The sequence below is a fragment of the Somniosus microcephalus genome, unplaced genomic scaffold, assembly GCF_052327205.1.
Source record: "Somniosus microcephalus isolate GS21.2 unplaced genomic scaffold, FLI_Smic_1.0 unresolved_chr3, whole genome shotgun sequence".
Classification (NCBI taxonomy): Eukaryota; Metazoa; Chordata; class Chondrichthyes; order Squaliformes; family Somniosidae; genus Somniosus; species Somniosus microcephalus.
Window position 1 is genome coordinate 51,661,450 of NW_028225181.1, and position 12,391 is coordinate 51,673,840.

The 12,391-nt window shown below is 52.6% G+C and overlaps 1 protein-coding gene across 1 annotated transcript in view; it reads left to right on the forward strand.

Moving 5' to 3' along the window:
- The window catches only part of LOC147091437 (uncharacterized), a 221,570-nt gene that overhangs the window by 120,755 nt on the left and 88,424 nt on the right, over positions 1 to 12,391 (forward strand). The window contains exons 3-5 of the mRNA XM_085976599.1: positions 1,417 to 1,493; positions 1,587 to 1,751; positions 11,539 to 11,634. Of these exons, the coding sequence (XP_085832725.1) occupies positions 1,417 to 1,493; positions 1,587 to 1,751; positions 11,539 to 11,634 (338 nt within the window). The remainder of the gene's footprint in view (positions 1 to 1,416; positions 1,494 to 1,586; positions 1,752 to 11,538; positions 11,635 to 12,391) is intronic.

Here is a 12,391-nt window from a genome sequence, read left to right on the forward strand (position 1 = left end):
CCACCCAATACCTTACTGTTTATTACTTTAGCACTATCCATCTGTCACAATCATTTGTGCCCTTTGTTTCTCTTTTCTAATGCTACACCCTGAAGGCCATCCCCCTGCCAATTTATTTTAAGCCCTCCCCAACAATACTAGCAAACCTCCCAGTGAGGATGTTGGTACCGGCTCTGTTGAGATGCAACCCTTGCGACCTGTGCAGGTACCACTTCCCACAGAACAGGCCCCAATGCCCCAGGAATCTGAAGCCTTCCCTCCTGCACCATCCATCCAGCCATGCATTCATCTGCTCAATCCTCCTATATCTATACCAACTTACGCATGTCTCCGGTAGTAATCCAGAGATTACTACCTTTGCATTCCATCTATTTAAACTCTATTGTCGCTTCCTAAAATCTGCCTGAAGGACCTCATCCCTCTTTCTACCTATGTTGTCGGTACCAATATGGACCACGACCTATGGCTGTTCACCCTCCCCCCTCAGAATGTTCTGCAGCCACTCAGTGTCATCCTTAACCCTGGAACCAGGGAGACAACATAACATCCTGGATTAAATTCTGTGGTCACAGAAACGCCTATCTGCTCTCCTAACTCGAAGCCCCTACCACTATTGCATTCCCTATCATCCTCCGCCCATCCCTGTACAGCTGAGACACCCGTGGTTCCATGGAATTGGCCCTGGCTGTACTCCCCAGAGGAACCATTGACCTTTCCACTTTTAAGAACAGAGAAGCAGTCAGGGGACTCCTGCATTGCCTGCCTGGTCCTCCTCTATCGTCTGTGGGTCACCCATTCCCACTCTGCCTGCGCACTCCTTAGCTGCGGAGAGACCAACTCCTGAAACGTACCATCCAAGTAGCTCTCAGCCTGGGTGATGCACCGCAGTGACGCCAGCGGCTGCTCAAGCTCTGAAACCAAGAGCGTGAGCTCCTCCAGCTGACGGCACCTGCTTCACACAGGAAGCGTCCTGGATTTCGCATATGGCAGAGCATGCAAATTCTGTCGGACTGGGCGGCCCTGCCATACCTCTATTTATTGGACTATTAACTAATTTTAAGAAAATTTTGACTAAGGAGTAGCTAATTAAAGTTAGGGATATAATATGATATTAACAGTTATAAACTTATTAAAGTATTAACAGTTAATAATTTAACGTAGTATTAACAGTTACTTAATTAATATAGTTTTAACAGTTACTAACTTAATGTAGTATTAACAGTTACTAATTAATGTAGTATTAACAGTTACTAATCTCCAACCACCAGCTTTAACCCTCACCAGCTATTTATCCCCGGCCCCTAACTTGAAGAGCAGAAACACGGTGTGACCTTTCCCAACCAGCCAGTTCCCAGTCTTTGTATCAGTTAATCAGAGCCATCAGTTCAGGGTCTGACTCTGTGATTGTTGTTCCAGTTCTGGTGGATGGAAGATTCCCGAGACTGAGGTTCCAAAGCATCACTGCTCCACACACAAATCAGGCTGGTTAAAGGGTAATTTCAGACTTTATAATCTCAGATTTACATTCACTGTCCAGCATTGTTCACCTCGGTTATATTCTTCAATATTTACAAACCTTGTTTCAGGTGCTCATCCCACCGTGGGACAGGGAGAAGTGGAGAGGAAAGTTTGTTTTACCTCGGGTGGAAATCCCTGTGACACGACCCAGGAGATAAAGATCAAAAACTGCAGCAGTTACTTCGTTTATGAGTTGAAGCCGGCACCCGGGTGTAACATGGCTTATTGCACAGGTACTGGGGCAAAGGTCTGGAACTCTGGGGTGGGGGCAAAGGTCAGGAAGTCGGTGCGGGTGAGAGAAAGTCAGGAACTCGGTGTGGGGGGAGAGAAGGTCAAGAACTCGGTGTGGGGAGAGAAGGTCAGGAACTCGGTGTGGGGGGAGAGAAGGTCAAGAACTCGGGGTGGGCGAGAGAAGGTCAGGAACTCGGGGTGGGAGAGAGAAGGTCAGGAACTCGTGGTGGGGGAAAGAAGGTCAGGAACTCTGGGTGGGGGAAAGAAGGTAAGGAACTCGGGGTGGGGGAAGGAAGGTCAGGAACTCGGGGTGGGGGAAAGAAGGTCAGGAACTCGGGGTGGGGGGAGAGAAGGTCAGGAACTCTGGGTGGGGGAAGGAAGGTCAGGAACTCTGGGTGGGGGAAAGAAGGTAAGGAACTCGGGGTGGGGGAAGGAAGGTCAGGAACTCGGGGTGGGGGAAAGAAGGTCAGGAACTCGGGGTGGGGGGAGAGAAGGTCAGGAACTCTGGGTGGGGGAAGGAAGGTCAGGAACTCGGGGTGGGGGGAAAGAAGGTAAGGAACTCGGGGTGGGGGGAAAGAAGGTCAGGAACTCGGGGTGGGGGGAGAGAAGGTCAGGAATGTGGGGTTGGAGGGAAAGAAGGTAAGAAACTCGGGGTGGGGGAAAGAAGGTCAGGAACTTGGGGTGGGGAGAGAAGGTCAGGAACTCGGGGTGGGGGGAAAGAAGGTCAGGAACTCGGGGTGGGGGGAAAGGTGGTCAGGAACTCGGGGTGGGGGGAAAGGTGGTCAGGAACTCGGGGTGGGGGGAAAGGTGGTCAGGAACTCGGGGTGGGGGGAAAGGAGGTCAGGAACTCGGGGTGGGGGGAAAGGTGGTCAGGAACTCGGGGTGGGGGGAAAGGAGGTCAGGAACTCGGAGTGGGGGGAAAGGTGGTCAGGAATTCGGGGTGGGGGGAAAGGAGGTCAGGAACTCGGGGTGGGGGGAAAGGTGGTCAGGAACTCGGGGTGGGGGGAAAGAAGGTCAGGAACTCGGGGTGGGGGGAAAGGTGGTCAGGAATTCGGGGTGGGGGGAAAGGAGGTCAGGAACTCGGGGTGGGGGGAAAGGAGGTCAGGAACTCGGGGTGGAGGGAAAGAAGGTCAGGAACTCGGTGGGGGGAGAGAAGGTCAGGAATTCGGGTTGGGGGCGAGAAGGTAAGAAACTCGGGGTGGGGGGAAAGGAGGTCAGGAACTCGGGGTGGGGGGAAAGGAGGTCAGGAACTCGGGGTGGGGGGAAAGGTGGTCAGGAACTCGGGGTGGGGGGAAAGAAGGTCAGGAACTCGGGGTGGGGGGAAAGGTGGTCAGGAATTCGGGGTGGGGGGAAAGGAGGTCAGGAACTCGGGGTGGGGGGAAAGGAGGTCAGGAACTCGGGGTGGAGGGAAAGAAGGTCAGGAACTCGGTGGGGGGAGAGAAGGTCAGGAATTCGGGTTGGGGGCGAGAAGGTAAGAAACTCGGGGTGGGGGGAAAGGAGGTCAGGAACTCGGGGTGGGGGGAAAGGAGGTCAGGAACTCGGGGTGGGGGGAAAGGTGGTCAGGAACTCGGGGTGGGGGGAAAGAAGGTCAGGAACTCGGGGTGGGGGGAAAGGTGGTCAGGAATTCGGGGTGGGGGGAAAGGAGGTCAGGAACTCGGGGTGGGGGGAAAGGAGGTCAGGAACTCGGGGTGGAGGGAAAGAAGGTCAGGAACTCGGTGGGGGGAGAGAAGGTCAGGAATTCGGGTTGGGGGCGAGAAGGTAAGAAACTCGGGGTGGGGGGAAAGGAGGTCAGGAACTCGGGGTGGGGGGAAAGACGGTAAGAAACTCGGGGTGGGGAGAGAAGGTCAGGAACTCGGTGTGGGGGGAGAAGGTCAGGAACTCGGTGTGGGGGGAGAAGGTCAGGAACTCGGTGTGGGGGGAGAAGGTCAGGAACTCGGTGTGGGGGGAGAAGGTCAGGAACTCGGGGTGGGGGGAGAAGGTCAGGATCTCGGTGTGGGGGGAAAGAAGGTAAGAAACACGGGGTGGGGAGAGAGAAGGTCAGGAACTCGGGGTGGGGGAGAGAAGGTAAGAAACACGGGGTGGGGGAGAGAATGTCAGGAACTCGGGGTGGGGAGAGAATGTCAGGAACTCGGGGTGGGGGAGAGAATGCCAGGAACTCGGTGTGGGGAGAGAAGGTCAGGAACTCGGGGTGGGAGAGGGAAGGTCAGGAACTCGGTGAGCGCGAGAGAATGTCAGGAACTCATGGCGGGGGAGGGAGAGATGGTCAGGAACTCGGGGGAGGTGGGTGGGGGGAGAAAGAGAAGGTCAGGAACTCGAAGGGGGAGAGAAGGTCAGGGACTCTGTGGGGAAGAGAGAATGTCAGGTACTGTGGGGAAGAGAGAATGTCAGGTACTGTGGGGAGAGGGAACGTCAGGGACTGCGGGGCAGGGAGAAGGTCAGGTACTGGGGGGTGCAGAGAGGGTCAGGAAATCGGCGGAGTGGGAGACAGAGAGAAGGTCAGGAACACAAAGGGGTGAGAAGGTAAGGAACTCTTGGGGGAAGAGAGAAGGTCAGGTATTGTTGGGGGGAAGAGAGAACGTCAGGAACTCGGGGGGGCAGAGAGAATGTCAGATACTCGGGGTGGAGAATAGGTCAGGAACTCGGGCGGGGTGTGGCAGAGAGAAGGTCAGGAACTGGAGGGAAGAGAAGGTAAGGACCTCTGGGCGGAAGAGAGAATGTCAAGTATTGGTGGGGGCAAGACAGAACATCAGGAATTGGGGCAGAGAGAAGGTCAGGTATTGGCTGGGGGGAGAGCAGGTCAGGAACTCGACGAGGTAGAAGGTCAGGAACACGGGTGGGAAAGAAGGCTAGGAAATCTGGTGGGAATGAAGGTCAGTATCTCGGGGTAGGGAGAGAAGGTCAGGAACTCGGGTGGGAGAGAAGGTCAGGATCTCTGGGGGTGGTGCGAGAGAAGAACAGGAATTCGGGGGGAGAGAGAGAATTTCAGGAACTCGGGGGAAGAGAGAGAAAGTTAGGAATTCGAGTGGGAGAGAAGGTCGGGGACACGGTTAGGAGAGAAGCTGTGGATATCGGGGTGAGAGAGTGAGAATGTCCGGAACTGAGAGGGGAATAGAAGATCAGGAACTCGTGGGAAGAGAGAGAATGTCAGGAAATCTGGGTGGGGGAGGGAGCGTCAGAGATTCTGGGGGAGGGAGAGAATGTCAAGAACTCGGGCTGGAGAGAATGCAGGAAATTCGGGGGGGGAAATTGTCATGAACTCGGGGGGCTGAATGTCAGGAAATCGGGGGAGAATGGCAGGAAATCTGGGTGGGGAGAAGGTCAAGTTCATGGGGTGTGGAGAATAGCTGAATAAATCTGGGATTAGGGGGAGAAGGTCAGTCACTCGGGGTGGGTGGAGAATGTAAGTAACTCGGTGAGGGGAGAGAATGTCGGGACTTCGAAGGGGAGAAGGTCAGGAATTCTGGGGGCAAGAGAAGGTCAGGAACACATGGAGGTGAGTGAATGTCAGGAACTTGGGGTGGAAGAGAGTCAGGAACTCGGGTGTGGGGAGAGAAGTTCTGGAATTGGGGGTTGTGGGAAGAAGATCATGAACTTGAGGTGAAGAGGTCAGGACGTCGAGCGGTGGGAGTGAGAAAAGGTCAGGAACTTGCGGGGCGGTTCATGTTGAGAATGTTTGGACGTAGGTGGGGAGGAGCTGGTGAGAGAAGGTCAGGAACTCGGGTGGGGGGAGGGAGAGTCAGGATTCGGGTGGGGGGAGGGAGAGTCAGGAACTCGGTGGGTGAGAGGAAGTCAGTTACCAGGGGTATGAGAAGAACAGTAACAGGGTGGTGGGGGGAGGGGAGAGAAGATCAGGAATTCGGGGCAAGGGCAGAGAAGGTAAGGAAATTGGGGTTTGGAGAGAAGGTCAGGAACTCGGTGGGGTGGGTTGTGGGGTAGATTGCCAGGAACTCGGAATGGTGGGAGAGATGATCAGGTACTTGGAGGTGGAGAATTCGGGCAGGAACTCGGGGGTGAGGGTGAGAAGGTCAGCAACTCGGGAGGGGAGAATAACGTCAGGAACTCGGGGGAGTGAAAGAAGGTCAGAAATTATTGGGTGTGGTGAGATAGAGAAAGTCAGGAACTAGGATGGGCATGAGAGAATGTCAGGAACTCGTGGAGGGGGAAGGTGGGGAGAGAAGGTCAGGCAGTCGGTGGGAGAGAGGAGGTCATGTACGGGGGGTGAGGTGAGGGAAGATCAGGAACTCGGGGCGTTTGGAAGACACGGTTATGAACATGGGTAGGGGAGAAAATCAGGAACTCCGGGGAGGGGGGGAGAGAAGGTCAGGAACATTGGGGAGTGAATGGAGGCCAGGGTCCCGAATGGGGTGCGGGGTGGGGAGAGAAGTTTAGGAACTCGAGGGCTGGAGTGGGTTGTGTGGTTGATAGAGAGTCAGAAACTTGAGAGTGGGTGGTGGGGGAAGCTCAGGAACTTGGGGCGTGTGGTGTTGATAGAATGTTAGGATCTCAGGAGGTGTGATGGAGTAGAGAGGTGGTCAGGAAGTCAGGGGTGGTGAGAGTAGGTCAGGAACCCGGGGGGGGGCGAGAAGTTCAAGATCACGGGGGGCGGGGGCAGAGGATGTCAGGACATCAGTGTGTGGGGGTGGACTGAGAAGGTAAGGAACTCGGGGAAGAGAGAAGGTCAGGAACAGTGGGTGGGGGGAGAGAAGGTCAGGAAATTGGATTGGGGGAATGAAGGTCAGGAACTCGGCGTGGGGGGAAAGAAGGTCAGGCATTCGGAATGGAGGGACAGAAGGTCAGGAACTTGGTGTGGGGGGAAAGAAGGTCAGGAACTCGTGGTGCGGGGAAAGAAGGTCAGGAAATCGGGTTGTTGGGAAAGAAGGTCAGGAACTCGGGGTGGGGGGAAAGAAGGTCAGGAACTCGGGGTGGGGGGAGAGAAGGTCAGGAACTCGGGGTGGGGGGAAAGAAGGTCAGGAACTCGGGGTGGGGGGAGAGAAGGTCAGGAACTCGGGGTGGGGGGAAAGAAGGTCAGGAACTCGGGGTGGGGGGAGAGAAGGTCAGGAACTCGGGGTGGGGGGAGAGAAGGTCAGGAACTCGGAGTGGGGGAAAGAAGGTCAGGAACTTGGATTGGGGCAAAGGAGGTCAGGAGGTCGTGGTGGGGGGAAAGAAGGTCAGGAACTTGGATTGGGGGGAAAGGTCAGGAACTCCGGGTTGAAGGAAAGAAGGTCAGGAGCTCGGAGTGGGGGAAAGAAGGTCAGGATCTCGGGGTGGGGGAAAGAAGGTCAGGAACTCGGGGTGTGGGGAAAGAAGGTCAGGATCTCGGGGTGGGGGGAAAGAAGGTCAGGATCTCGGGGTGGGGGAAAGAAGGTCAGGAACTCGGGGTGTGGGGAAAGAAGGTCAGGAACTCGGGGTGGGGGAAAGAAGGTCAGGAACTCGGGGTGTGGGGAAAGAAGGTCAGGAACTCGGGGTGGGGGGAGAGAAGATCAGGAACTCGGGGTGTGGGGAAAGAAGGTCAGGAACTCGGGGTGGGGGGAGAGAAGATCAGGAACTCGGGGTGGGGGAAAGAAGGTCAGGATCTCGGGGTGGGGGAAAGAAGGTCAGGAACTCGGGGTGGGGGGAATGAAGGTCAGGTGCTCGGAGTGGGGGAAAGAAGGTCTGGAACTCGAGGTGGGGGGAATGAAGGTCAGGAGTTCGGGGTGGGGGGAATGAAGGTCAGGTGCTCGGAGTGGGGGAAAGAAGGTCTGGAACTCGAGGTGGGGGGAATGAAGGTCGAGTTCGGGGTGGGGGGAATGAAGGTCAGGAACTCGGGGTGGGGGGAATGAAGGTCGAGCTCGGGGTGGGGGGAATGAAGGTCAGGAACTCGGAGTGGGGGAATGAAGGTCAGGAGTTCGGGGTGGGGGAAAAGGTCTGGAATTCGGGTGAGTAGTTGAGATGGGCAGGAACTTGGGCTTGTGGGAGCAAAAGTCAGGAACTTTGGGTGAGGGGAGAAATGGTCCGAAAATCAGGTGGCGGGAGAAGATCAGGATCTCGGGTGGGAGGGCGATAACTTCAGGAGCTCGGGGTGGGTGGTGAAAAGGTCAGGAACTCACGATGGAGGAGAGATGGTCCGAAAATCAGGAACTGGGGCGGGCGGTGGCGGTGAAGAGAAGTTCAGGAGCTCGGGTGGGAGGGCGATAAAGACAGGACCTCGGGTTGGGGGGGAGAGGTTGTCTGGACGGTGCATGAGCAGTGGTGTACATTCAAGGAGATATTTCACAACTTTCAAGAAAAACGTATTCCACTGAGGAAAAAGGGGCGTAAAAGAAAAGACAGCCATCCGTGGCTAAGTAAATAATGAAGGATAGTATCTGACTGAAAACAAGGGCATATAAAGTAGCCAAATCTAGTGGGAGGAGAGAAGATTGGGAAGCATTTAAAAGCCAGCAAAGAATAACTAAAAGATTAATTAAGAAAGGGAAGATGGATTATGAAAGTAAACTAGCAAAAAATATAAAAACACATAGCAAGAGTTTCTACAGTTATATAAAAAGCAAAAGGGTGGCTAAAGTGAATGTTGGTCCCTTAGAGGACGAGACCAGGAAATTAGTGGTGGGGAACATGGGGATGGCAAAAACGCTGAACAAATATTTTGTATCAGTCTTTACAGTAGAGGACACTAATAATATCCCAACACTGGACAAACAGTGGGCTATAGGGGGGTAGGAGCTAAACACGATTAAAATCACTAAGGAGGTGGTACTCGGTAAGATAATGGGACTAAAGGCGAATAAATCCCCTGGACCTGATGGCTTACATCCTAGGGTCTTGAGAGAAGTAGCGGTAGGGATTGTGAATGCATTAGTGGTAATTTTCCAAAACTCCCTGGATTGAGGAAAGGTCCCAGCAGATTGGAAAACTGCTAATGTAACGCCCTTATTTAAAAAGGGAAGTAGACAAAAGGTGGGAAACTATAGACCAGTTAGCCTAATATATGTGGTTGGTAAAATGTTGGAGTCCATTATTAAGGAAGCAGTAACAGGACATTTGGATAAGCATAATTTAATCGGACAGAGTCAGCATGGTTTTATGAAGGGGAAGTCATGTTTGACAAATTTGCTCGAATTCTTTGAGGACGTAACAAACAGGGTGGATAAAGGGGAACCAGTGGATGAGGTGTATTTGGACTTCCAAAAGGCATTTGACAAGGTGCCACACAAAAGATTACTGCACAAGATAAAAAATCATGGGATTGGGAGTAATATACTGGCATGGGTGGAAGGTTGGCTATCTAACAGAAAACAGAGAGTTGGGATAAATGGTTCATTCTCGGGTTGGCAATCAGTGACTAGTGGTGTTCTGCAGGGGTCAGTGCTGGGACCCCAACTCTTTACAAACTATATTAAAGATTTGGAGGAAGGAACCGAGTGCAGTGTATCCAAGTTTGCCGACGATACAAAGATGGGAGGGAAAACAGTGAGTGAGGAGGACATAGAAAACCTGCAAAAGGACATAGACAGGCTAAGTGAGTCGGCAGAAATTTGGCAGATGGAATATAATGTTGGAAAGTGTGAGGTTATGCACTTTGGCAGAAAAAATCAAAGAGCAACTTATTATCTAAATGGAGAGAAACTGCAAAGTGCTACAGTACAAAGGGATCTGGGGGTCCTGGTGCATGAAACACAGAAGGTTAGTATGCAGGTACAGCAGGTGATCAGGAAGGCCAATGTAATCTTGGCTTTTATTGCAAGGGGGATGGAGTATAAAAGCAGGGAAGTCTTGCTTCAGTTATACAGGGTACTGGTGAGGCCACACCTGGAATACTGCGTACAGTTATGGTTTCCATATTTAAGAAAAGATATACTTGCTTTCGAGGCAGTTCAGAGAAGGTTCACTCGGTTGATACCGGAGATGAGGGGGTTGACTTATGAGGAAAGATTGAGTAGGTTGGGCCTTTACTCATTGGAATTCAGAAGAATGAGAGGTGATCTTATCGAAATATATAAGATTTAAAGGCGACTTGATCGGGTGGATGCGCTGAGGATGTTTCCAATGATGGGTGAGACTAGAACTAGGGGGCTTAATCTTGGAATAAGGGGCTGCCCTTTCAAAACTGAGATGAGGCGAAACTTCTTCACTCAGAGGGTAGTAACTCTATGGAATTTGCTACCTCAGAGAGCTGTGGAAGCTGCGACATTAAATAAATTTAAAATGGAGATAGACATTGTCCTTGCAGACAAGGGAATTAGGGGTTACGGGGAGCGGGCAGGGAAGTGGACATGAGTCTAGGTTCGGATCAGCCATGATCCTATTGAATGGCGGAGCAGGCCTGAGGGGCCGCATGGCCTACTCCTGCTCCTACTTATGTTCTAATGTAACTCGGGGTGGTGGGAGAGAAGGTCGGAAAGCAGGTGTGGGAGAAGGTCAGGAACTCAGAGGGGAAAGAGAATGTCAGGAACACGGCTGGGAGGGCATTAAGGTCAGGAGCTCAGGGTGGGCGGAGAGAAGGTCAGGAACTCTGGGTGGGATGAGAGAATGTCCTAAAATCAGGTGCTGGGAGAAGGTCCGTAGCTCGGGGGGAAAGAGTAAGTCAGGAACTCGGGAGGAAAGACAAGATCAGGAACTCGGCTGGCAGAGAGCTAAGGTCAGGAACGCACATGGGGGGAAGAATTTGAGGAACTCGGGGGATGGGGAGAGAAGATCAGGAACTTGTGGGGGGGAGAGTAGGTCAGGAACTCGGTGGGGTGAAAGCATCAGGATCTCCCGGGGGAGAGAAGTTCAGGGACGCGGGTGGGAGAAGGTCAGGAACTGCAGGGGTGAGATGGTCAGGAAATCGGGAGGGGTAGAGAAGGTCATGAATTTAGCGGGGGTGGAGAGAATGTCGCAACTCGGTGGGGCGAGAAGGTCAGGAACTCGGTGTGCAAGAGAAGGTCAGGAACTCGCGGGATGCAGTAACTCGTGGGGTGGAGAAAAGGTCAGGAACTCATACCGTGGGAGAAGGTCAGGAACTCGGGCTGGGGGAGGACGTCAGAAACTTTGACGGGTGGAGGTCAAGAAATTGCACCGGGGGAGTATGTCAGGAAATTGGTTGTAGGGAGGTCAGGAATTTGGGCGGGGTGAGGAGATCAGGAACTTGGGCGGGGTGAGGAGATCAGGAACTTGGGCGGGGTGAGGAGATCATGAACTTGGGTAGCATTCGCAGCTCAGTAACTTGGGTGGTGGGAGCAAGAAAATGTCTTTGGGTGGGAGAATATCTTAACCCATGAGGGTGAGTCCTATCTGTTGCAAGTACACACTGTTCTGTCTGGAGCAGGCAGTCTTGTCCTCCAAGGTGACCAATCAGCAATCTGGACTTGTCATACAAGGGGCTCAATTAGAGCTTTGGGTGTTGCAAGTAAACACGTCTGTTTTGAAATGTTCCAGCAGGGTGACTCTGGGATATCCCGTGTCATCAACGTAAACAAAAAGTTATATTGTGCCCCCGCCTTGTTGTAAGGGGCACAACGAATAAAGGAACTGAAACACAACGTCTTTTTTTTCATCAAAGATATAGGGAGCTGTGTCAGACGCTGTTCGCCGTGTCTATCGGACACTCTTTTCCCTGCGGTGCCCACTGATCGCTATAGAGCCCCAGTGTAGCATTGGGCACCGCACGCTCCCTCTCCAGGCTTACTGGGTCACTGGGAATGAGATTAGATGATTATGCATTTTATAAAGACTGGTATCTGAAATTCTCCGGACACTAGAACAAGCCTGATGACTTGTTCTGGTGCTCTCCACTCTGTACTCTCCCATGTCTCTCTTCCTTTATTACAGATCCCAAGACAGTCCCATATCAGGAGCCCGAGGAACAATCGACTCGTGAATCCAGTGATCGTTCCTCCTCGAGCCCAGCAGGCTCTGCAAGCTCAGGTAATTGTATTGTGGGGTCCAATCCACACAGACTGTTCAACAACAACAGCAACTTGTATTTATATAGCCCCTTTAACGTAATAAATTGTCCCAAAGTAAGTGCTGAACTCGGCATTCCCAGAGATTCATCCAGTCTCTTAATGAGGGGAGCGGGATGCACTGACTGGCCTGTGCTGAATGAAGGGTTTGAGGTGCTTTAGATGCGGGGGAACGGTCGCACAGTGGTTGGGTTATTGAGGCCTGGCCAAATGATCTGGAAAATATGAGATCAAATCCCACCACAACAGTTGGGTAATTTAATAAAAATCTGGAATTAAAAGCTAGAACATTAAACTATCAGATTGTCATTAGAAAACATCCGGTTCACTAATGTCCTTTAGAGAAGGAAATCTGCCGTCCAAACCCGGTCTAGCCTATATGTGGCTCCAGACCCACAGCAATGTATTTGAACCTTAACTGCCCTTTGAAATGGCCTAGCAAACCACACAGTTGTGTTGAAGAAGGCGGCTCACCACCACCTTCTCAAGGGCAGTTAGGAATGTGCAATAAATGCTGGCCTTGCCAGCGACGCCCACACACCAGGAACGAATAAAAAATTGCAGTGACTGAGGGAGGTGGAATTTAGTGACTTTGGGGATGGGGAGTAGATGATTCTGGGTTATATAAAGACTGATTTTGGGAATTCTCCGGACCCTAGTATCAGACTGATGGCCTGTTCTCCACTCTGCACCGTCCTCTGTCTCTCTTCCTTTCTTGC